This window comes from Vanellus vanellus (assembly GCF_965231255.1).
Source record: "Vanellus vanellus genome assembly, chromosome: 1".
Classification (NCBI taxonomy): Eukaryota; Metazoa; Chordata; class Aves; order Charadriiformes; family Charadriidae; genus Vanellus; species Vanellus vanellus.
In genome coordinates this window covers 37343430-37369442 of record NC_138905.1, presented here as the reverse complement: position 1 = coordinate 37369442, position 26013 = coordinate 37343430, and the positions used below count along the sequence as shown (strand labels likewise).

General features: G+C 42.8%; 1 protein-coding gene across 1 annotated transcript in view; it reads left to right on the top strand.

Annotated features, from left to right (window-relative positions):
• Positions 1 to 26013, top strand: part of PPM1H (protein phosphatase, Mg2+/Mn2+ dependent 1H) — a gene marked incomplete at its 5' end in the record, with an annotated part of 138456 nt that overhangs the window by 52361 nt on the left and 60082 nt on the right. Inside the window, 2 exons of the mRNA XM_082479664.1 lie at positions 16982 to 17150; positions 25244 to 25588. Of these exons, the coding sequence (XP_082335790.1) occupies positions 16982 to 17150; positions 25244 to 25588 (514 nt within the window). The remainder of the gene's footprint in view (positions 1 to 16981; positions 17151 to 25243; positions 25589 to 26013) is intronic.

Genomic DNA, 26013 nt, shown 5'->3' with positions numbered 1-26013 from the left:
TTTTTTTTTTAATATATTTTCTGTAAAGGAGCAGATGGAAGCTGCATGCAAACTTACCAAGCAGAAGAGTTTTGGTTGCACCCCCAGTCTGGGTTTTGCAGGTTTTCAGTCAGGAGAGAGGCGGGTTCTCAGATGGCTTAGAGGGATATATTTAATTTTTTTCTCCCCCTACCTTGAAAACAGATTTTTCGTGTGCTGCCTTTACAGTCCCCACCCCAGCTAGCATGAACACTGATCTCCTTGGAATATGTTGATGAATGCGGGACAGCCTGTGCACCGCTTTGAAGATCCTGGCGCTGCCTCTTTGTGGCTTCTCCCAGTCGAACAGCCGTTTCTTGATGCTGCTCTGGAGGCATTTTGTCCTTGGCAAATGATTTGCAAATCCTTTGCCACCACTTGTTGATCATTTTGATTTGAGTATGGATTAATTATTAGTTTCTTTAGTGGCAGCATTGGCCTCTTAATAACCGTTATCCAGCCTTCTTGTGCCTGTCTAAATATCATGTGCTCAGATGACTCCAAAGGAGCATATCTGGGTAGTGTGCAAGTGTCTAAATATAGCACTAATAATCTCTAGTTTTCTTCCTTTCAGTCAGCAGAAGAAATTACTGGATACACTTCCGTTTGTGTGGAGTACACACTGAGATAAGTCTATGTTGACATCTGTTTCAATACTAATTTCTGACATCTCCCCAGTACTTTCAGAAGAAGAGAAACTCTTTTTCTGTAAAAATCTCTGAACTTGTCTTCACCCTCTGGTTGTGAGTTGGGTTTTTTCTCTGTTATGCCAGAGAATTACAGTTTTCACCCCCTTTCCAAACGGCCAACTTTCTGCTCCATTGAAGTTACTTCTGGCTCCAATCCCAGTATTTTGGGGGAACAATAGATCCTATTTTAGCCTATACAGATTTAATTGCTGTGAATAAGGTTTACAATTATCTCCTTTTGTGTCTGAGAATCCCACCAGCTGTTTTAGATGCATTTAAATTACCACACCATGCTAAACTCGCTTGTCATATCAGGATCTATAATGCCAAATTTCAGGCACGTGGTAATCTGTCCGTGCCCTTTATTTTAAAAATAATTTTTGCTGCATTTAATTCTGTTTCTTCTACTTCCACTTCAACCTTGGTTCTCTGCACTGGGTGGCATTATTAGTCATACCAAGGGACTTCTATATCAAAGATGCGTTTTGAGGAAAATGCATTTCAAATAGCAAGAAAACCTATTGAAAGAGAAGTTGGTGGGGTGGGTTTTTTGGTGTTTTTGTTTGTTTGTTTGTTTTTCCTCCTCCAGCTCCCTAAGCTCAGGCACATAAGGTGGAATCATCTGACCACATGCTGACAACCTGCTGTGTAAGTGTCTAGGTTCAGCTTTATTGTCCACGAGAGGAACAAACATTTCATGCTAATGTAAACAACTAAAATAGGTCAGATGAATCATGCCCCCAAATGTCCTCTTTCTCTTTGCTTATAAATAAAGTCTGGGTGATTAGCTCAGACTTAGCTGTCTGCACTGTAGACGTCTGACTAGATCTCACCTCTGGGGACCATACTTATGTGATACTTATAGCAGCAGTCACATGTAGGTGACTGTAGACACCTAAGAAGATTAAAAGTACTCGGCTTCTTGATGCAAAGCGACTGCAAGTGCCAAGGTGAAGATGCTCCGGGCTTGACTTCTCAAAGCTGAAGGCAAACCTGAGTGGATTTTCCCAAGGACGAGACAGATCAGTATTTGATGTCTGCAGTTACATAGCACTAAACTGTGGTACACCATCTTTTATAAGTCTAGGAAGCTAGCAACTAAAAAGATACTTCATAACTTCTTTTTCAGAAATGTGAGTTTAGGCAGGAACTCTCCTCCCTATCATCTGCTATTTCTGCCTCCATATGGTCTCTTCAGTCTTGCTGTGGCAATATGTTGATTTGGGTTTAAAAAAAAATAATTTCACTGCATAGGTGTCCCTGTGGGGCAGCACACTAGCATGTGAAGGTTGCTTACACTGGGAAAGCCAAGAGAGGGGATATTTGTGAAAGTTCACCTTTCATCCTTTGCCTGAGAAGTTGGCTCTCTTGCTAATTTTCTGAATTGTTAAACAGTTGAATTCTGCAGGGTTTTCTTTTCAATCCACATACAGCTTTGTTTAATGTTTATTTACAGTCTTGTCAAGGGGTTAATAAGTTCCTTTTGAATGTCCAGCTTCAGTCACTGCCTTAGTGCATATTACACATTTGTGCAACTGTAATTATAATTTCTGAAAACAAGTTGTTCCTTGGTGTTCCAGGATGCAGGGACACACTAATACTTTATTATTTCCTGATACATATTTTTACAGATCTTGACATGATCTTAATTTCCAGGTGGTCTGAGAGGAATGGGGAGGGTTACATACAAGTTACAGTAGTCAATTGGTTCTGATGTTGACTTTGTTCTTGTTACCTCTCTGGGACTGTGAGGGCCTTTGATCATGCCATGCAGGATCTCTCCCATGAGTGCTGCTTAGGTCTGTTTGTGCTGGGCTACCCCATCTCCTGTGAGCTTCTGCAGACACAATTGACTCTCCTTTGTTCTAGCTCTTAAAATATTTCATGTTGGCCCTGCTTACTATGTTTGTGCTAAGTATTTGCCAGTCTGTTGGTTTTCCAGTGTGTGGATGAGTTTGCAAGCGAAGACTTGGATCGAAGTTTCATAGGAACCAGTGGTGCTTTTGCTATTGACTTTGGAAGGGGTAAGATTCATAATTGAGGCTGGTTTGCAGCACAATTAGAAGAAATAGTAGTACTGGAGAAGCATGACCTGGTAGTAGCTGCTCCCATTCAGCCAGAGCTGGGTCAGAGCCCCATTCCCTGTTTCAGGCTTCATAAGGTGGCAATGAACAGGTCTTGCTCTGTCCCAGATCCTGTGCACGTACCGGGTAAGGCAGGTCTCTGTTGATTTGTGCTTTGCTCCCTCTGCATTCCCCTATGGACAGGGTCCTGGACAACCTGCTTTAGGTGACCTTGCTTGAGCAGGGAAGTTGGACCAGATGACCTCTAGAGGTCCCTTCCAAGGCCAACCGTTCTGTGATTCTCTGGTATTGCACCTTCCAAAACTGCTCCTTGACCTTCCTGTGCCTCCTCTGCTCTTGGGTGGGGGCTCAACTCTTCATCCCAAACCCCCTGCAAGGGCAGCAGAAGCCTGTGGGGACAATTTGCCCAGAGGTTCAGCCCTGGTGCCTACCCAGTGCTTGAGTCCTGAGGCGCAGCAGGACTGGTTGCAGCACACCCCTAAGACGTGTTGTCGTATACCCTGGTAATAGGTGGTCTGGATAAAGGTAGTGGATGGGGCTGGAAAGGACACACTTGCCTTTGAGCTCTATGCACAGGTTCAGACAGACACTCACTTGTTGACTGCTATATGCCTGCTCTTAGGTAGAAATTCTGCATTTGGCTGTGATTCTTCTTTTTACTGGTGCTGATTTTACCAGGGTCCCCATGTTGACTGTCTCCAAATGATCACTGCACTCGACATTTTGCATATGTGGTGTCTGAACAATTGAGCAAAATATTAAGCACTTTGACCTATATTACATAAAAAATAGATGTTTTCAATGGCATAACATTTAACTGAACTTTGAATAGCTTTCCTGAGAAGTACAGTAGGTTTTTATACAGAGGTGTGCATGTATGTGTATGTAAAATACATGTAAAAGAACTGCAATATTTTCTTAATCCTGGTTTGCATTAAATACTGTGACTGTTTTTTTACCTTAAGTTTGGGAAAGCTAATTTTGGCATTGGCTGTTACTCCCAAGCAGAATGAATGAATGCTATACAAATTGTTTGATGGATTGCTGATATTTCATTGGCTTGCATTTAGCTTATATTTTAACAGCTTCAAAGATGAGGTCTATGGAAATAATTTTAGTAACAGAAGTAAAAGACTGGGTTTTGAGGCATGTTTCTATGGCAAAGAGTTATTGTAGTGGTTTTTGCACGTGGTCCCTTCCTGCAGATCTGCCATTTAGTGTTCCCCCAAAGGAAAAGTGATAGATGTAAAACTCCAGCAGCAGGGTGTAGTTTTTCATATGCGTGGTGTTGAATTAATTTTCTACTTGTGGATTCTTAGTAATAAAGCTGTATGTAAAGTTTTCTTTTTTCTTTTTTTTCTTTGCCTTGCATATGTGTGCTTTCATACATATACAGTTTGCTATAATGACTTTTAAAGAATAAATTAGCAGATTGACTTCTTTCAGGTTATAGGGGCTTCACAATACCTGCTGCAGTAGAGGGATATTGTGAATAAGGCATTAGTACTTATCTGTGGAAATGTGTACACTCGCTGTCACACTTGCAAAGATTAGCTTGGGGCTAATTTAAGTTGACAGCTGTATAAAAGGGATTAGTACCGTCACCACGAACTCTCGCGGTTAACTTTCACACATGCTAAATGTGAGAGTTTTTTTTTTTTTTTTTTTTTTAAAGCTTGGACCGGTTTTGCATAAGCCATTTATCTTGATTTCTCTTAACCCTGAGAGAGCTGAGGCTGCAGTCTACAGCATCATAGCCTAATGGTGTGGGATTCACTGAAGTACTTTACAATGAAGCAAGTTATGTGTTTAATCATAAGGAGAGCTTTCATTTGCATATAATTGGCATTGTTCTACAGAAGAAAGGGATTATTTTGGATGTGCTTTCAAAAGTAGAACTTTGGAAAGGAAATCAGAGGGGGGGGAAAAGTGGCATTTTGCTTTCTTCATGCATCCTTGCCATGTGCAAACACTCATTTGTGAGTCTACAATAAAACTAAAATATTTTAGTTCAAGTTGAGCACTTGGTTGGTTTTTTGTGCAGTAGTAGTAGTTGTTGTAGTAGTAATAGCAGTAGTGTTTGTACACAAAGTGAGTATTTCTGAGGCTGGGATGCCCCTTGCTGTAGAGGTTAGGGGCAGGCTACTGTCCCTGCCCTTTCATCGCCTTAACTTGTGTGATTTGTGTATTTCTGTCACATAACTGTGTGAGGACAGTTGTACCTCATATGCAACCATTCTTTCTTCTATCAGACTTGTCTCTACAGTGTCCTCCTTATGAGGGATACTTGTGGTCACGACCATTCTCAGCCTCACATGCACAAGGAGTTGTACAGCTCATGGGAACAGGCATGGAAGCCGCTACTTTTGCCCTGCATTAGAGGGAAGGGAATGGCAGGACTTGGGTTCTTGTCTTGAATATAAGCTCAAGGATAGATCCAAGATGTTTCTCATCTAAAAATAGTTCAAAACCACTATCCATAGATGTGTTTCTCAGTGTGCAGTGAAAAGCCAAATATTGGTCATCCGTGAACTTTCAAGATCATGCTTCAAGGCCAGAGCAGCAAAGTCATGTGTGATAAAATGGCTGGGAACAAAATAAAGAAAAGTCACTATCATGATGTGCATAGTGTGTTCTCTTAAGATTCAGCTAGGTGCCTCAGTTTCAAGACTTGTCAGTCCTAATGTGTAAAGTGAAGTCAAAGGACTATCCACAGGCTAGTGAACCACGATGAAGTATATTCCTGTAGAAAGGTTCCTTTTGTTTTCACATCTGTTGTGCTTGTTGTTCCTTTTCTTTTCACACATGTTGTGTTTATTGTTTAATGTTTTCTGCTTCATTTTGAAGCTCTAAATTTGTCATACCAGCCAGAGCTGATAAGCATTCCTTGCCTTAAAAACAATAAAAATCTAGAAAAATCTAATGATGCATAAAAATCTTAAGATATGTGCAAATATATCCATCTGAATGCCACCTTCAACAGACTGAATATGCCCTGTTCACATAAGAAGCATCACTGAAGAACTTTCAAGGCAACTTCTTCCTGTATACCATGGAAGTAAGTATAGACCTACTTTTCCCAGATCAGCAGGTGACTTATTTGAAAATTCACTTAAGTAGAAGAAAAAGGTGCAAGACAATGTGTTAGTGGAATTTGAGCTAGAAGGACACTGGTCAACATGAAGTTGTTTGTCCCCATTATCCTCCAGGTCTCTAGTTTTTTCAGCAAGCTTTAGACAGGGAGTTGCTTTAGGTAGGATTATGAGCAGTGTGACCAGGCTCTCTTTGCAGTTGCTTTGTGGGAAAGAAATGGTGGTTCTCTTTTACAGTGTCAAGTTCATCTTGTTCATGTTGAATCTGGCAAATCAACAAATGGCTACAGGACTGGTGCCACAGCCAGGGGTTTGACTACTTAGACCATGGGACTCACTTTGAGAAACTTGGTCTACTGGGGCCAAATGGGGTGCACTTGTCTGAGAAGGGGAAGAGTATCTTTGGTAGGAGGCTTGCCAAGCTTGTGAAGAGGGCTTTAAACTAGAGTCACCCAGGGGAGTGCAACCTCAGTCCATCCCACTCCTACCAGTATGATCCCGATGCCAATAACAGATGCCCAGAGCCTGGAAAAGGGTCACAGGTTAACAGGAGAGTACCTGCAGTGCAGCAGAAAGGAAAACCAGCCACCCCAGCCAGTAAGTTAGCTTCATAGAGGACCCAGCTTACTTTTATGCAAACACACATAGCATGGGGAATAAACAGGAGGAGCTGGAGACGTGTGCATGTCTGCAGGGCTGTGATCTTATTGGCATCACGGAGAGGTGGTGGGATGGCTCCTATGATTGGAGTGTTGGAATAGAAGGATACAGGCTCTTCAGGAAGGACAGGCAGAGGAGACGACAAAGGAGTGTCACCCTCTATGTCAATGACCAGCTGGAGTGCATGGAGCTCTGCCTGGGGATGGATGAGGAGCCAACCAAGAACTTATGGATCAGGATTAAAGGGAGGGGAGAGACAGGTGATGTTACAGTGAGGGTCTGCTACAGGCCACCTGACCAGGAAGACCAAGAAGATGAGGCCCTCTATAGACAGATAAGAGTAGCCTCACGTTCACAAGCCATGGTCCTCCTGGGGGACTTCAGCCACCCTGATATCCGTTGGAGGGACAACACAGCAGGGCATAAGCAATCCAGGCGGTTCCTGGAATGCATCAATAATTTCCTTTTCCAAGTGATAGAGCAGCTAATGAGAAGAGGTGCTATGATGGACCTTGTTCTCACCAACAAGGAGGGGCTGGTGGGAATGTGAAGCAAGGGCAGCCTTGGCTGCAGTGACCATGAGATGGTGGAGTTCAAGATCCTTAGGGTGGTGAGGAGGGTGCACAATAAGCTTGCTACCCTGGACTTCAGGAGGGCAGACTTTAGCCTCTTCAGGGATCTGGTTGGTAGAGTACCATGGGATAAAGCCCTGGAGGGAAGAGGGGCCCAAGACAGATGGTTAATATTCAAGGATTACATCCTCCAAGCTCAGGAGCGATGCATTCCAACAAAGAGGAAGTTGGGCAAAAATGCCAGGAGGCTTGCATGGATGAACAAGTAGCTCTTGGACAAACTCAAACAGAAAAAGGAAGCCTACAGAGGGTCTAAGCAAGGACAGGTAGCCTGGGAGGAATACAGAGACATTGTCTGAGCAGCCAGGGATCAGGTTAGGAAAGCTAAAGCCCAGAGAGAATTAAATCTGACCTGGGACGTCAAGGGCAACAAGAAAAGCTTCTACAGGTATGTCAGCAATAAGAGGAAGACTAGGGAAAATGTGGGCCCTCTCTGGAAGGAAACCGGAGACCTGGTTACCCATAATATGGAGAAGGCTGAGGTGCTCAATGACTTTTTTGCCTTGATCTTCACCAGCAACGGCTCTAGTCACACCACCCAAGTTATAGAAGGCAAAGGCAGGGACTGGGAGAATGAGGTACTTCTCCCACTATAGGAGAAAACCAGGTTTGAGACCATCTGATGAACCTGAAGGTGCACAAGTCCATGGAACCCGATAAGATTCATCTGCGGGACCTGATGAGATTGATCCGCAGGTCCTGAGGGAACTGGTGGATGAAGTTGCAAAGCCACTATCCAACATATTTGAGAAGTCATGGCAGTCTGGTGAAGTTCCCGCTGACTGGAAAAGGGGAAACATAACCCCCATTTTTAAAAAGGGAAAAAAGAAAGACTTGGGGAGCTACAGGCCAGTCAGTCTCACCTCTGTGCCCAACATGATCATGGAGCAGATCCTTCTGGAAACTATGCTAAGGCACACAGAAAATAAGGAGGTGATCAGTGACAGCCCACATGGCTTCACTAAGGGCCAATTGTGCCTGACAAATTTGGTGGCCTTCTACGATGGCTTTACAGCATTGGTGGATAAGGGAAGAGCAACTTATGTCATCTACCTGGACTTGTGCAAAGCATTTGACACTGTCCTGCATGACGTCCTTATCTCTAAATTGTAGCAACATGGATGTAATGGATGGACCACTCAGTGGATAAGGAATTGGCTGGATGGTTGCACTCAAAAGGTTGTGGTCAACTGTTCCATGTCAAAGTGGCAAGCAGTAACAACGGGTATGCCTCAGGGGTCAGTACTGGGACCAGCGCTGTTTAACATCTTTGTCGGTGACATGGACAGTAGGATTGAGTGCACCCTCAGCAAGTTTGCCAATGACACCAAGCTGTGTGATGTGGTCAACATGCTGGAGGGAAGGGTTGCCATCCAGAGGGACCTGGAGAGGTTTGCGAGGTGAGCCTGTGCAAACCTCATGGAGTTCAACAAGGCAAAGTGCAAGGTCCTGTATCTGGGTTGGGGCAATCCCAAGCACGCATACAGGCTGGGTGGAGAATGGATTGAGAGCAACCCTGAGGAGAAGGACTTTGGGGTGTTGGTTGATGAGAAGCTCAACATGAGCCAGCAATGTGCACTCGCAGCCCAGAATCAAAAGAAGCATGGCCAGCAAGTCAAAGGAGGCGATTCTGCTCCCCTACTCCTCTCTGATGAGACCCCACCTGGAGTACTGCGTCCAGCTCTGGAGCTCTCGGCACAGGAAAGACATGGACCTGTTGGAGCAAGTCCAGAGAATGGCCATGAAGATGATCAGAGGGCTGGAGCACCTCTCCTGTGCAGACAGGCTGAGAGAGTTGGGGTTCAGCCTGGAGAAGAGAAGGTTCAGGGGAGACCTGATAGCAACCCTCTAGTACCTAAAGGGTACCTACGGGAAAGATGGGGAGCAACTCTTTATCAGCAAGTATAGTGATAGGTTGAGGGGTAAGAGTTTTAAATGTAAAGAGGGTAAATTTAGTTTAGATATTAGGAAGGAATTTTTTACTGTGAGGGTGGTGAGGCACTGGAACAGGTTGCCCAGGGAAGTTGTGGATGCCCCATCCCTGTAGGTGTTCAAGGACAGGTTGGCTGGGACTTTGAGCAACGCGGTCTAGAGGGAGGTGTCCCTGGCCATGGCACGGGGGTTGGAGCTAGATGATCTTTAAGGTCCCTTCCAACCCAAACCATTCTATGATCTTTGCTTTTGCAACCTTTTCTCCCACCGTGCTGATAAGCCAGTACAGAAGGAGTGAGGAAGGAAAACTTGGCAATTACTATTGCTAGGTGCGGCTGAGATTGCTCAGCCCTGAAGTGAGATCATGCTTAACCACATTTGTGTCCCACTGCTCTGGTTCAGCATCTGCTCTGGGCTCACTGTCCATTGCTTTTCTCATGTAATACCTGCATGCTAATTATCAAAAGAGCTGCTTGTGCATGTGCAGTGATCACAGAGCTTGCTCCATTACTGTGACCTACAGCTGTCTTTTTCCTTGTGGTTGCTTAGTGTTTCATCTTTTTTGGAAAGTGTAGCAGGATGATATGCCATGGAATAGCATTTTGGGAAGCGCATGCAAATAATGTCAGAGTAGAGTTCCCTTCCAAAATGTCATCAACTTCAGTCCAAAGACAAGCTGTGTTACCAGTTTATCTCCGTTTACACTGCACTTACGGCAGAAATTCTTAGAACTCTCTCTTGCGTTGTTTTTTACTACTTTAGTGTATTTTAAATTTCCAGCATAAATGGTATTCCACTTTTGGGTCTCGCCTATTTTAAGCCCGTATTTAGTCCTTATCAGTTTGGCAGGTGTAGTAGCTTCTAGCTGGGTCCTAAAGTGAACTTGGCCCAGTATACCAGTGTGATTGCTGGTATAAGAAACCATATTTTTACACTGGATCATTGCAAGACTCATCTTTACGGCTAAACATTCACTTCCTACTTGGTTAATAAAATGAGGGTTTTATTCAGCCCTGTGGATTTAGAGAACCGATTCAGGGATGGCTTCAGTTTCTGCCCGCAGTGGACAGCACTAGTGGGTGTTTTGGTTTAGATGTGAGCAATATGACAGTTACACTAATGAATGAATGAAACTGTTTAGGCTGCTTGAAAAGCTGCCTTTGATCTGCGGGAGGTGAACAGCTAGGAGGAAATCTCTTTCAAGTCAGCTCCCAGTGCAGAAATAAATCTTGTGTGGGTGAAGGGAGGGAAACAGCCACCTACCTGGAAATCGAAGACTATAAATGAGATGTCACGGAAAAAGGTAGTGGCATCCACTGACATGCTAATCCATTAAGGGGGTGGGGAAAAAAGGAATGGGAGGGGGAAGAAAAGACAGCAATACTTATTTGAAAGTTTTTTTTTATGGTATCTTTAATCACCATCCTAAGACTGTTGAAATTATAATGCAAAACTGTAGGAACGTATTGTCTGTTGTTTATAGGTGTTCATTCATCTGGGTTACTTCTGTGTTACTAGTTGGGTTGCATGCAAGCTGGTGTCGTACTCTCGGCTGTGGGTAGCACATGTGTCCCATAACTGGAATGAGGAGGGAGGGAGGCTGGAGCTCCCGTGAGCGGCTGGAGCCTGCTGGGCTGGCAGGGGGAGAGAAGAGCTCTGTGCTGCCTGATGAATTGATGTATTCAGTGTCAAAACAACTACAGGTGCCTACTGCTACTCTAAACCCTCAGCCTTAAATGGAAAATCGCAATAAACCGCCAACTGCCTATGGATATATCTGCTTTTGTCTACCTCTTTTTTCTGAAGCCTTAAGGAGGAGGCGAAGAGCTTTTGCATTTGCCTGGGGTTAACAAATTGAAGTTTTTGTAGATCAAGAAAGAGCAGTTTCCACGAGTAAAGCAGAACATCGTGCAAAGCTAATGGGCTCTGGTTTAATTTTCTGTTGTGGGCTAAATTTTCCTCCAAGCATGTAATGCAACTGCATTGGGGTGGGGTCTTTTGTTGATTTGGGGGGGGGGGAGGGGGGGGGCACATGGTTAGGGCATGACATCTTGCCATTATTCCCTTTTTAACCTTGTGAACAGCAGGAAAGTTGATAATACTTTTATTTCAGAAACTTGTATATGCCAGAATTGCAGAAAGTCATTTTCATCCACAGTAAATAAAGAATCTCAGCAGCAGCCCTTGGTTGTCATTGCTTAATTCTTATGATTATTGAATACAGCTAGTATTTCCTAAAAAAATAATTGTTTACTTCCCCAATGAGTCTTATTACTCTTTGATATTGTTAGTAACCTGAAAACGGATAATGGAGAAAAAGGAGTGTGTTCCAAGTTGGATAGTTTAATAAATGTTTAAGATTATAAATCTGTTAATTAGATAAATGGTGGAGTTAGACAATTTCCTTGGGGAAGAAAGATAAAGACACAGGAGAAAAAATTTGCTTTGGTGATAGAAAGATATTTTATTTTATTTTTGAAAGGCATGGGTTATTTTAAAGGTGATAACTTGCTATACAGGACTTTATATATTTTTTTAATATTTTATGGGACTTTCAGCTTTTCTTTGAGCAGAGTTGGGGTCTTATCTTTGTGTTTATAGAGAAAAGCATTTGACAGCATCTAAGAAAGCAGCAACTTGGGACCATCAACTGGTCTCTTGTTTAAGGTTTTACTTTTTGTTGCTGTGTCAGAAGTGTTTGGGCCCCTGCAAGCTGGTTTTGTGTTCTTTTGTTCACCCTCTTCCACTTTCAGCTGACCTTTCCTGCCAGGACGGCTTCCAGCCTGGCACAGCTGCTTCCTCACTGACAAATGCTAGTTAGCGTATCTTCCCCCTTTCTCCGCAGCATTTTCTTTTTAGAAACATTTGTAGGTGTTTTGATGCTCCAGTGTCAGACCCTGTGGGCTACACAGGTAATACACGCGGCCTCAGCCTTAACCTACATGGTACAAGCATAGGGTGCTCAGACCTTTGCTCTGGAAGTGCTGGCGTAGGGTGCCTTGACCCTTGGAACACATCTTGCAGAGGAGGTGGAACTGGGAATGCTCTCCACTGCTGCAGAGAGGAACTGGCCCTTGGTGTGGGAGAAGCAGATAAGATTTGAGGTGTCCTCCTGTGGTTGCAGGTGGTTGTCACTTACCCCACAGCTCAAATAAACAGCGGGGATGGATCAGGCTCCCTACTTACAGGTTTTATTTCTTAGCTTGGGCAGATCTAGAGTGTACATGCAGCCAGTTTCCACGCTTCCCCTGGTGCAATGTAACTTCCTAAGCTCTTGTAGCTCTCCTTAAATTTCAAGAAGCACTTTTTGTGTTCACTGCTGTTGTCGTGCTTCATTCAGAATTTCTGCTGACCTCTTTGCCTTTACCTGTTATTGTTATCTAGGTATGTTACGTTCAAAATTTTGCTAGACTTGTGAGTTTAAAAAATCCCACTACTTGTATGACTACTTTAATTTTTTTCAGAATTTGAGATCTAGACCTGGGTAAAGCTCTCCTCTTACAGCACAGGTTGGAATTTTCGCTGAAACAAATACAACTTAATGTAATCTCAATAAGCACAGTATAGGAAGGAGTAAAACAACCAAAGAGTATACGTACTGATACTGATGTGAAAAATAGAGGGCTGAAAGAAATGCTTCAAAAAACTTGAGCTGTTTTTTGGACTTGTTTTTTGGGGGTATTGTGTGTTTTTTGGGGGGAAAGCTATTATCAAAACCCGTTTTGGATTTGTTCAACTGGCCTGTTTTTGTTCTTTTAAGATAAACTTGGGATTTTGTAATCAGTGACCTTGACACAAGTGTTGGAGCTCTGCTTGTTGAATGAAGAATAGAAGCACAGTGTGACCTACATTTCCATTCATTCGGATGGGATTTGGGGTCTCGCGAGATACCAGCAGAATGCTAATTGTGAGCCAAACAAACTAGCTGGCTCCTGTCTGGAGGACTCGCTTTTAGCTAAGGACATGTCAGAGATTAGTCTCATAAAGTATTGAAGTGTCTATCAAGATTGATGCAAGTACCTCTTCAAATGTGACCAAACCCCACCAGCTCACTGTGCAGGCTTCAGGAAGCTCCTGTTTGTGAAGTAGGATGTATTTTTACTAGCACTACTCTACAGTGAACTAAACCTTAGCATTATTTATTACTGAGCAATGTGTTTGACACAATAGAGACAGCTAATACTGTAAAAAGAGGAGCATCTGATCCAAATTAGATATGTTATTTGGATTGAACTTCATAAAAGATGGGATAAGAGATAAATGGGTAATGTGGGAGAGGAGGGAAGGGGTGGAAAGGAGTTGATCGTGAATAGGTCTAATCAAACAGTTCGTTGAGGAATTGTTACAGGGAGAGAAAACAAAAGCAAGAACGAAAACATGTCTGGGAGTAAAAGCTAGAGAATTATGTCGACCTCAGTCTTTTTGTATTCCTTTTTCTCCAAATTTTATTGTTATTGTTTACATCCATGATAAAATGGAAGTGAGGACAACTGTATGATTGGAGGATTTTTATTTTTTTTTTCTGTTAAGCATAAGAAGGTAGTGCTTTATCTCATTTTGTTCCCTTTACTGGAGGATAACTTATTTTTTGAGGCAGGCAGAAAGAGATATGAAGGGGAACTGAAAAGCTTAGGAAACTGAGGCACTTCCTCTATGGAAGGAGGGGGATGGTAGGATTTCCGTAAAAATTTTCAGAGGTCTAATTAAGGGTTACCTTTTGGAGATATGAACATCTTGTGAGTTCTGCTTTGTTATTTGTATAAGGAGTTTAGATGTGGGTTTTGTCCTGATAAGTTACAGTCTGTGAGAGCAAGGAGGAAAGACAACAGTAAAATCAGCATTAGAAAGCTGGTTGAAAGAATTGCCTCAAGGAGGGATTTAAGAAGCTGCAGAGGGAAAAGGATTTCAAAAGACAGCAAAGACTGAGAGAAGCTGAGTAGAAGGTGTTACGAGATCCTGTGCTGGTCATCAGGCACCAATACATAGCTCAGACTTTGACATTAAAAAGCACAGAGACTCTCTGCAGCCCTATCCCAAAGTTTGCCTATGAGATGGGATGGAAGGGCCAGTGACAGGAGAGGGGTACCTTTTGGCATCTAGACCCTGTTGGTGGTACCCATAAGCCCTGTTTTGATGTTATGATTAGTTCAAGTTTTCACAAAGATTTCCAAAATAAACTTAATCCTCTGCTGGTGAGAAGAAAATTGGATTTGGGGGAGACAAAGTGAAATTCTGAGAGAGAACATATACTGCACCCCAACCCCCATGTCACATCAGTATTCAGTCTTGCCAGGTTCCTTTTGAGCATATCCTCTTCTAGCAAGGTGTTTGGTATGCAGGTTCCACTCCAGGTGGAACTCCACTCCACTTTCATGGTAGCTGACTGCCAAGCTGTCTGTTAGGTCACTTTGTTCTTGTAGCCTTTCTAATGTATTCAGTGTCTTGACAAATTTTCTTGGCAAGCGCTTTATAAAATGATACCATACTGTGCATAACTTAACACGCTGCTAAACAGCATAACATCTCCTATCATACAGGTCCTGAAGTCCATCACTAAGGTTAGAAACCAGAGCAGCTCCAATACTTCAGTGATTTTTTTTCTAAGGAATGATACATGGTAAGGCAGGTAGTGATTTTTGTAAAGAGTCGATTTTGTCTCCGTTTGTCTTCTGCTTTTTTTTTAAATGGGGTTGCAAACAGCTAGCAACATCAGCGAGGAGACTGATCAGCTAAACTGAGTATTAATTAGCTCTTCATATGATAAAACTACACTTTCTGTGCTGCTGCAATATTTTAATCATGCCTGTAGCATTTCAAACTAAAGAGGTGTTGGTCAGCTGATTTAAGTTCTTTGGTATTTGTGCTCTCCTCCCCATTTCTGAATATATGCTTCCATGTTTCCCAATATGTCAAGAAAATGTGGTGTTTTCGGACTAGAAGCTTATTACATCCCAGTGATTGATCTCTGGTTGCTCAAAGGTTAGGCGCTACAGGGGGTGAGTGGTTAAACTGCTCACAGGTGCCTTGCAGCTAGATGCTCCTTCATCTCTGCTCTCTGTGTGTTTCACAAAATAATTTTATCCACAGTTGGTGTTTATTTACAAGGAATGCTTGTAAACAACCAGTGGTACTGTGCATACAGATGTCAGACTGCAGTGTGTGACGTTTGGCACTGTAAGGAAACTTTTAGTTTCTGGAATCGGTTAATTCTCGTGGATGCACATTTTCTTAAGAGTGCGACTGTCTCTTTTTTAAGAAGCAGGAATAGTCATCTGCATGTCACAATATTATGTTGCTCTTAGAAAATCAAAATAATATATTACCTTTAAGCAAGGCTGACATAAAATTGGCATTTCAGCAAGAGCAGGCAAGATGGCATAGAGTCCCCTGCAAACCTTTGTTCAGTTTTTGTTTTCCTTTCAACCACCTTTCGCAAGTGTTTTCCTGTTATGTAAAATTTTACTGCAATGAAAACATTAGAGATCAAGAAGTCAGGTATGTCTTGAACTTGCCATCAGGATTATATATGCCTTCTAGCTGGTTTACTTTCTGGGGAGGCAGCAGTTCTTTTTAAAGACATCATATGCATAATGCGAAACTTGGTCCAGTAGCGGAGAGGCTGTCTCTGACCAGCGGCCAACTTGTTGGGTGACTTACATCTCGTAGTGAAGAGGAGTGGTTAGATACTGTTTGCGGAAGAAGACATGCTTGCATCAAAGTGGAAACATCTTTGCTTGGTTGGAACAAGACGGAGTCCTGGCTTGCACAGGTTTTCCCTGTTTGAACTCAGGACTGTCAAAGCACGTGCCTTACTGAACATCGTGTCAACTGATGCAAAATTAGTCAGTTTGTGATGAGGTTCTCATGTAGAAAGTGGAAAATGTGTTTGAACTTGGTTGTTCCAAGACAAATGATACTAACCACAGTATCTTGGATGATACAAACTTCCGGCTAGGGTTTAAAATGTTGGTGGTGGACTAGCTGTTATTTCAGCTTCGTCACTGACGGAAGGAAGATGAGCCGTTGTGGTGCAAGTCTCAGGATACCCTTGGCTGTCCAAAGCTTGTCCTGAGCTCTTAGTGCTGTTTTCTGCAGCTCTTGGTGTGGATCTTCTGCTCTCTACGCTGCAGGTGGGACAGAGAGAGGTTTGAGGGGTTGGGGGGAGGGGGGAGGCGGGGATGATTATATTGTTCTGCAGTGCTAGAAGCATGTATTAATATGCATCCCTGTGTTGCTGTGGTACAAGCAAACTTGATTTGTGTGTTGGAATATGAGGAAAAGCCTTTCCTTTGTATTTCTGTAACAGCATTTCTAATACATGCCCTTTAAACAGACTAATGGCAGTTGCATATTTTTCTGTGCCTTTAGCAGTAAAAGCTTTTTAGATTTATAGCAAGTATTTTGTTTGTGCAAGACTTGGAACTTGACAGAACGCACACCCTTTGCCAGCAGATTCATTACTCACTGTAGCAGAGAGGCTGGCAGGTAGAAAAGCAACTGGGGATCTCATGTCTCAACTAGGAGGCCTAAGTGTTACCAGCCTTGACCATCAAGTAGTCCCTTTAAAGAAAAGTATGGTATGGCTGAGGGCAAAATATGCTCATGGTACCGTTGGTTCTTATTCACATAGTTCTGTGAAAAATGCTTCTTATGCCATGGGTAGGTGTATGGAAACAAATAAATATGCATATGTGTATGTATGCATATTTATGTGTGTAAGAAAGTCAGGTATTTTAATTCAGTTGGTGTTTGCAATACTTCTGGGCTTTGGTTCCGTGCCTCTTGAGTCACATATGAGATACAGATGGAGAGTTCTGTGCTTTGCTAACTTGGACATGTCCCTTGTTTTCTCTCTTTGTTTTGTTTTTTCTTAGGGTAATAAATGCAGGGAAGAGCACGCACAATGAAGATCAAGCCAGCTGTGAAGTCCTCTTTGTCAAGAAGAAAGCTGGAGGCGCTAATTCTACACCAAACAAGAACTCTTCAACAAAACGGAGGTCATCGTTGCCTAATGGAGAAGGTCTCCAGCTGAAAGACAATTCGGTAAGCAGATTTCTATATCTTGTCAGTGAAGAACTACAAAATAAATATAAAAGGATATGGCAACATGACACTAAAAGATGTTCACTGAATGTTTCATGTATTTTCAGTTACCTCATTAATTATCTTTGCTTAAATGCAGAACACTTAACTATATTTTTTGTAGCTCTACTACTTGATTTTTGATTTCTTGCATTGAAAAATGCTCCTTGCGTCTAAGGCATTTTATTTTAAAGATGGGAGGGGCGTACTCCTTGGATTTTCCTTTTTGTTTCATTTCTGAAAATGTAATCCTAAGGAATTTACTGCTGCAGAATACTGTGAGTTTAATGGCTGTGGTTGACTTGTCCAGTGACAGCCACTGCAAGCATAGAAGTATCACTGTTTATACAGTCATACAATTTTATTAAGGGTTAGACAGTCATTTGGGTTTGTTGTGTTTTGAACCTAGCTGGCAAGTAAACACCACGCAGCCTCTTCCTCACTCTCCCCATGGCAGGGAGAAGAGTAAAAGAGAGAAAACTCATGGGTTGAGATAAAGACAGTTTAATAAGGAAAGCAAAAGCCGCGCACACAAGCAAAGCAAAACAAGGGATTCATTCACTGCTTCCCATGGGCAGGCGGGTGTTCAGCCATCTCCAGGAAAGCAGGGCTCTGTTATGCGTAATGGTTACTTGGGAAGACAAAATGACATAACTTTGAACATCCCCCCTTTCCTTCTTCTTCCCCCAGCTTTATATACTGGGCATGATGTCATATGGTATGGGATATCCCTTTAGTGAGTTGGGGTCAGCTGTCCTGGCTGTCTCCCCTCCCAGCTTCTTGGGTGCCCCCAGCCTTCTTGTTGACAGGGCATTATGAGAAGCTGAAAAGTCCTTGACTGCTTAGCAACAACTAAAATATTAGTATGTTATCAACATTATTCTAAATCCAAAGCACAACACTATACCTGCAGCTAGTAAGAAAACTAACTCTATCCCAGCCAAAGCTTTCGCTGAAGCAGTATTGCATGTAGCCAGATTGGTTTATGCAGGTAGGGTAAGGTCATCCAGCACACTGAATTCAGTGGTTTTTGCAGACTATGGCTCCTCACTTTGTGCGGAGACTGATAGACGTCATGCACTTGTCTACTGGCAATCATCTGCTTTTCTTCATCTGTCTTGTTTCCTGACTGGCTAATTCCTTCATCTGCTCTTTAAGCATGAGCTCAGGCTCCAGAAATGATTGATAGTGTGTATTCGATTCAGACATTTAGCCATGTAACACTAAATACCCTAACTGAATGTTGGGAGTTGAACAGCATGGATATGCAGTCTTTCTACTGCTGGGAGAACACAAATTCTCCCTAAATGATAATTAGTACCTTTTTTTGGTTTATTGTTTTTGTTTTAAACCAGGTTGTGGTTAGCAGTCTGTTTCAGTCTCCCAAAACCCCATGGCTTGGGTACAGCTGATGGCTGCAGGGGTCACTGAGGTCCTGAGCAACAAGCATTCCTCTTGCACTGTGTCCCTCCTCACGTCTTGCTCCTCCTGCTCTGTTTCACGTTTCATTATTGCAACATTTTCAGTTTTGGACAGATTTCCCAGGTTTGCGAATAGCCCCGTTCTTTCCTCTTTCAAATCTTTCCTTAAATCAGCTGTCCCAGTTCCTGTGTGTTGGTATTCCTCATTGTATTCAGACAGTCGTGATTTTTTTAAGTACATATTTGCACACTCCTGGACTTGCTGGAACTGAGTTCTGTGTACCGTCATGCAAGGCAAAACAGAATTTGTTTTAATAGTCTATGTTTTAAAAAGTCTTTCCTAGAAAGTTTGTGCAACTGTCTGCTATTGGCTTATGCAGACACTTGGTTCCGTGAGTGTATTTAATTTTTCTATGCATTAATTATGTTTAATGAAGCAAGTGTTTGGTCACAGTACTTGTTCATGTATATAAAACACATCAAGATAAGCAACAATGTGCTCGGTCTTGGTGATGGGTTGGTTTGACACAAAGGGCATCGCTGTGTTGTGCACACAGCACACTGCAAAGACACCTCTGCAGGCACCAGCCTGGGTAGACATGTCTTGGTGCTGGGCAGAGGTACTAGCTTTGGTCTAACACCACATTTAAATTCCAGGCCTGCCACGTGAGATACCTGGTCAGGAGCCTCTGCATCTGGGATGTGGGTGAATGGAGCTGTGGTGAATTTGCCTGTGTTTTTGTATTTTGGGGACATGCATGGGACATAAAAAGCTTTGTAGCATTGTTTCACAACGTCCAGTTAACTTCCAGCTTTGAGTAGTATCAACAGCAAAAAGGCACGTTATGTTGTATATACTATACTGCATGATTAATCATCTTCCTCAGAAGGAACTTTTTTCCAAACATCACATAGTTAATATGTTTAGATTGCATTAAAAATACAGGGATATAAAACTATTTTATTACTGGAAAGGTGTCTTCACTAGCTGTGATAGTATCCATCATTATGGTCATCATGCTGCTATGGTATCGTAATGATAGGGTCTAGAAACTGACTGCATATTTTTGAAGGCTGTTCTTTTTATCCATTTTAAAATTAGTGATTGTCAGCCTTGTTAAATATACCCTGTGTTATGCAAAGTATCTCATGGAATTTTCAGATTTTTCTTCTTCTCTTCACTAGTGTATTTCTTACTTTGATTCTGTATCTTTCATCCCGATTTTGGAATAAACAGCCAGTCCCTTTCAAGCTTCTTGAGAGAAATATTTTTATTTAAAATCTTCTGTTCATTCTTCTGTTTCTGACATATTTTGACCAGAAATGAGCATAATGTCTGAAGTGAGGAGACAGCTGATCTGTGTAATATAGTATACTATTTTCATGCTACTTGTTATCATGTTCTTTATATGTTCTCTTCTTACCTACAGATTTACTTCTGTTTTCTACATGACACTTGAATGAGTGCTATAGCACTCATTATTTAGCTGCGTAAAACCTATTCTACCATGTTATTAGACCACAGCCTGTGAATTTAAATTTGTAATATATTTTCCCAAAACAGGCAGCATATTTCTGGAGAAAGTTTTCTACTAGAGGGCAGTCTTACACTAGCAATTAGTAGGTTTTTTTCCTTGGTATATTTTTTGCTGGCTAAATATATCTAAATAGGAAAAAAAAAAAAAGATGTACACGTTTCTATAATGTGTCATTTTTATGCTTTCGTATTTTTATACAGGGAAGTATAAGATTGTGTTTTGTCCTCACATAGCATTGTTAGCAAATTATTTTTTTTTTTTTAAGGAGTGTATGAGTTTGGTGTTTAGTGTGATGAGGGCACAACTTGCTCTGTATCAATACAATGTAGAAATACAGGCTTGAGATGCTCCAATGAATGGTATAATATCATCCTGGCAAGTATTTAGTAAGAAAGCCAGAGGCTGAATACTGTAAATGCCTCATAGCGAAATCCCGCCATAACATGCGATCTGAAATTGTCTCTGAGTGGTGAAGCGCCTTGTAGAAACATTGAAGGAAGAAGGCATGAGGGAAGCAGTTTGAGTATTTGTCTGATGAAAAGACAGATTTCTTCGATCTTGGTTTTTTTTGGTTTTTTGTTTTTTTTTTTTTTTTTTTAAATGTGGAGCACGAGGGAAATAGGAACTGGAACTTAAACTGTCTCTTGATTTAACAGAGTCCATTTCATCATCCTCAGATTTTTCTCTTTTTTTTCCACAGAATCTTCAAGAAGGTCGCATGCCATCATTGTTTCACCCTGCTTTCTGAGAAATTTGTGAAACTTAAATGGCAGCTGCATCTAAGGTTGTGAGATTATTGTTGTTTAATGCTAACTCCATCAATGCAGCCCTGCACTTTGGCAAGGCAGCATAAGGGAGTCAGAGATCCACGGGTTGTCCACACAGGTTGGGTGCCGCTGTCATGGCCTTGATTCTGCAGGTGGACTCTGGAGAGCTTCCAGGGGTGGGAAGAAAGAGGTGGTGGGCCAGGAATGAGAAAATGGACAAGTGAACAATTGTTTAGCCCCAATACATACAAAAATCCAAGGAAACCTGTTAAATAGCATAAATATGGTTTTCTTGAAAGAGAGGATGATAAACTGAGCAGAGCAGTGAAAGGAAAGACTGCAAATTCAACCCTAAATTAATTCTGTCCCCTTCCCCCCACCCATTCTACTGCTGCTTGATTAATCATATTTGCCCTCTGTCCCTACTCAAGAACATTCACTTTAAGTTGCGCAGCTTTTTCACTGGTACTGTTTTTAAATGCTTTTTATTACATGGTGCCCTAATGACAAATACCGAAGACCGTCAGTGAGTGAAATGGGAATCCTATGCCAGGATATTGTCATAGTGACAGTCAGGTTTCAGGACTTAATGTGATGCATTATTAATTGTCATTGTAATGTGAGGATACATAATTATTAATTCTGCAGTTTTCTTTGCCACAAAGATGGGACGGAGAATTTGGGTTTTGTGACACAAGGCTGGTTGCCTACCACAGGTAACAGGTAGCCGAACATACTGTTTGTAACATGAGGAGGCTTTTCTCTGAGGATGGGGGTGGCAATTGCCCACCCAGTTCAGATTTTATGAGAACTAAGGATGCACTCTGGTGCATTTTGTGAGTGCAGTTCATATTTGGAATAATAATAGTCAGGGTGGGTTGTGATTTTCAGAATAAATTGTTAGTGGCAACATGATTGTTTGGAACTGGCTTCATAAAAAAATTCTGAACGTTTGCAATGTAGGACGTCTGTCTAACTTACCTGAAAAAGTCATCCCTAATTGATCACTTTATATTGCTAAGGATGCCCGTCTTTTTTTTCTCTAACTGAGCTCCAATTTTATGTATATATATGCATTTTCTTTCATGATTTGTCATTCATTGCTTGACCCAAAACTTTGCATGTCTTAATTATATTTTACAATTAGAAATTCCAGGAGACTGCTGAACCTTCCTGAAGGCTAGGTCAGCAGTTGAGGAGCCTGAAGCTTATTAAATTTCCTAATACATTCTGGAAATTAATTGTAAGGTCAGTGCAGTGAAGGATTTGTTTGCTCTTCGTGTATCTGGTAGCTATTCGTAATGTTGTTAAATCTGAATCTTTTGAAAGCAAATCTAAATTAAATCACTTTGTTTACTGATCATACTCCCACTTGAGGGCTCTGTCCAGTTAAAAGAACAAATGGAGATTGATATTTGAAAGACTGCTTTTGACAGAATACCGCCAGAGCTAGTAGAAATAGATGTCTTGTTCTCTGAGAGTTTGTAGAGTATAAGTACTTTAGGGAAGAAGTTCAAGCTCCCAAATGTGAAAGCGAGAGAATGGCCATGCATAGTGCACGCCAAAATAGGTAATTGCTCGGTGGCTACAGAGGTCACCTCAGCTGTGGGAGGAAAAACAAGGACCTTTTTGTGCTTTTTGTCTTATCTGTGTGCCCTGACTGCCAGCCCTTGTTTGTTCTCTGAGTCACTGCTTTATTTGCACTATATATTTAATTCTCATTGAATTGGTATGGGTTTGGAGAAGTCATTTCTTTCAAATAGAAGAGCTATTTTTATTCTCAGGGTGGGGGAAAAGAATTTTTTCTTCTTCCTTTTTTAGACAGCTAAAAGGTTATACGTGGTTATATTCTCTTTGCTAGTTCAAAAGTAAATGAAGCTTCATAGGAATACATAGAAGTTTTTGGAGACTAATATTTAGGTTACAGTAATGCCTGCAGATCCCAAATGAAGTTAAGACCCTGGAGCATCTCACACAGAACGTGTGTGTAAGCAGTGTTGTGGTAGTCATCTCCCCAGGCTGCATATGCTTATAAGACAGACCTCTCAGTTATCTAGGGTATTTCTGCAGTTGATAGGGAGAAATAAATCTACTTTGGAATGAGATGAGCATAGTCTGAAAGTGCAGGGTTTTTCCTCTCTGCTGAGTATAAGGGCAATTTAGAGAACTGTCTTGGAGGTGTGCAATGGAGATATGTGAATTTAGCTGAACAGGTAACACCCCCCTCTTGTTTAACAATTACCAGTCCAAAAAGGACAAGATCAGTGAACTCGAGAAGGACCACTGTCGTTGACATTGCCATGCTGTGTTCATGTCAGTGACAGCCCAAGAACGCAGCTCAGGCCCATGCGATCTTCTCTGTCCTAATTTGTGCTGCCTATTGGCTTAGAGGAAATGAGTGGTAACATTTCAATTTCACTTTTTGTCATGGGCCATTGTCCTGGTCTGTTTTAAAGGTTCCCAGCCCCTGATAGCACCTTGTTTGACTATCAAGTTCACATGAGGCTTGTTCAGTGTAGTGTTGCGCTCATAATAATGAGCGTGAATTGTGTTAATAACTGCTCTCCTTTTATCTTCTGAAAATCTTTAATACAGACTTTGGTGGGGGCTTGTTTTGGAAAACTTAAGAAGGAGGGGGAGTAAACTTGTTCTTGAGTGTAAGTTTCTGTTATTGTTTGGGGGCAGGGAGAGGGTGAGCCCAAAATACCTTCTTCCTCTAGGTGGAAAGTAAAATATTTCCATTTCAATCAGAGGCGTAATCACGGAATCATGGAATTTTCAGAGTTGGAAGGGACCTCTAGAGCTCATCTAGTCCAACTCCCCTGCTAAAGCAGGATTGCCCAGAGCACATTACTCAGGACTGCATCCAGGCGGGTCTTGAAAATCTCCAGAGAAGGGGACTCCACAACCCCCCTGGGCAGCCTGTGCCAGTGCTCTGTCACCCTCACCGTAAAGAAGTTTTTCTGTGTATTTGAACGGAATTTCCTGTGTTCTAACTTGTGCCCATTGCCCCTCGTCCTGTCACTGGGAACCATTGAAAAGAGCCTGGCTCCATCCTCCTTCAACCCACCCTTTAGATACTTGTACGCCATAATAAGGTCTCCCCAGCTCTCCTGTAGGCCCCCTTTAGGTACTGAAAGGCCACAATAAGATCTCCCAGGAGCTTTCTCTTCTCCAGGCTGAACAGCCCCAACTCTTTCAGCCTCTCCTCATAGGAGAGGTACTCCAGCCCTTGGATCATCCTCGTGGCTCTCCTCTGGACACGCTCCAGCAGGTCCATGTCCTTCTTATGTTGGGGACTCCAGAGCTGGATGCAGTACTCCAGGTGGGGTCTCACGAGAGTGGAGTACAGGGGCAGAATCACCTCCTTTGACCTGCTGGCCACACTTCTGATGCAGCCCAGAATATGGTTGGCCTTCTGGGCTGCGATTGCACACTGCTGGCTCATGTTGAGCTTCTCGTCAATCAGCACCCCCAGGTCCTTCTCCTCAGGGCTGCTCTCCAGCCATTCCCTGAGGAGCCTGTATTTGTGCTTGGGATTGCCCCGACCCGGATGTAGGACCTTGCACTTGTCCTTGTTGAACTGCATGAGGTCGGCTTGGGCCCGCCTCTCCAGGTCCCTCTGGATGTCATCCCTCCCCTCCAGCATGTCTACCTCGCCAAACAGCTTGGTATCATCGGCAAACTTGCTGAGGGTGCACTCGACCCCACTGTCCATGTCGCCGACAAAGATGTTGAACAGTACAAATCCCAGTACTGACCCCTGAGGAACACCACTCGTCACTGGAAGTGGGGATCACATCTTGTTACTAGATGTCAAACTGAGGTCCTTCATCTCATGCCCCGTGGAAAAAAAAAAAGGTCTGTCACAGAAGTATCGGGTACTGTCTTGTGTAGAATTTTGGTTTCCATGGTGGCAGGTCCATCATGTATCAATGATGTGATTTTTTGAATGCTTTTCTTCTGATCGGCACAGTCATTACGTAATTAACTTAGCGGTAGCCGTGCTTGGTCAGTGCATCCTATGATGGCTGTAAGGTAAGAAAGATTGCAAGTTCAGCCTTTTTTTGTTTGTTTGTTCTTTTGAGGGGGTTAAGGAAAAGAAAAAAAAAAATGGTGGAGGTGTGTGGCAAAAATAAATCTCTCTCCTCCCTGCCAGAGCTGTACTAACACAGTATTTCTCCATCTCAGAAAGAAGGTTACCTCTGGGAAAGGTAGCTGTGTTTTACCTGCTGCCCTGTGCCACCAGCTGCTCCATCACCTCACTCGTGGCTTCATAACACTGACCATCTCTTTTCTTTCCCTTTCTTCCCCTCCTGCTTCTCCAGGACACAGATGGGATCAACCTGTATTACTGGTCTCTGTTTGATGGACATGCTGGGTCGGGGGCAGCTGTGGTTGCTTCCAAACTGCTGCAGCACCATATCCTGGAGCAGCTGCAGGAGATCGTGGACATCCTGAGGAACACAGCCGTCCTCCCACCCACCTGCCTGGGAGAGGAGCCTGACAACCCAGCCACCAACAGCAGGACGCTGACACGGGCGGCCTCCCTGCGTGGTGGCGTGGGGGCCCCGGGCTCACCCAGCACCCCTCCAACACGCTTCTTCACCGAGAAGAAGATCCCACATGAGTGCCTGGTTATTGGGGCCATAGAAAGTGCATTCAAGGAAATGGTATGTATATCTCAGGGCTCTGAAATCCTTGTTGCATACATTAATGAGCCACATGGCCTGGAGAAAATGAACATTTAGGGATTTTTTTCACTTTTTTTTTCTTCCCTTACTTAAACACCATCTAAGTGTGGACAGAATTATTGAAGAGCCTCAACAGTTTACCTGATACATCCCTGTGAGGCAGGAGCTGCATCTTAACTCCCAGGCAGCACCACGGCCATGTTTGCATATTACTTGGCCCTCAGAAGCTTGGTGCTCTTTTTCTTCCCCCCCCCCCCCCCCCCTCCTTTTTATGATAAGAATTAGTTTTGTCTCACAGTAGCAGATTTCAGCATTGGCTCCTATCATGAGGCTGTGCATATGGGCATGCACTTCACATTGCCCTACTGGAGCAGCAGCAGCAAAGGCTCTCGGCATTCCGTGTA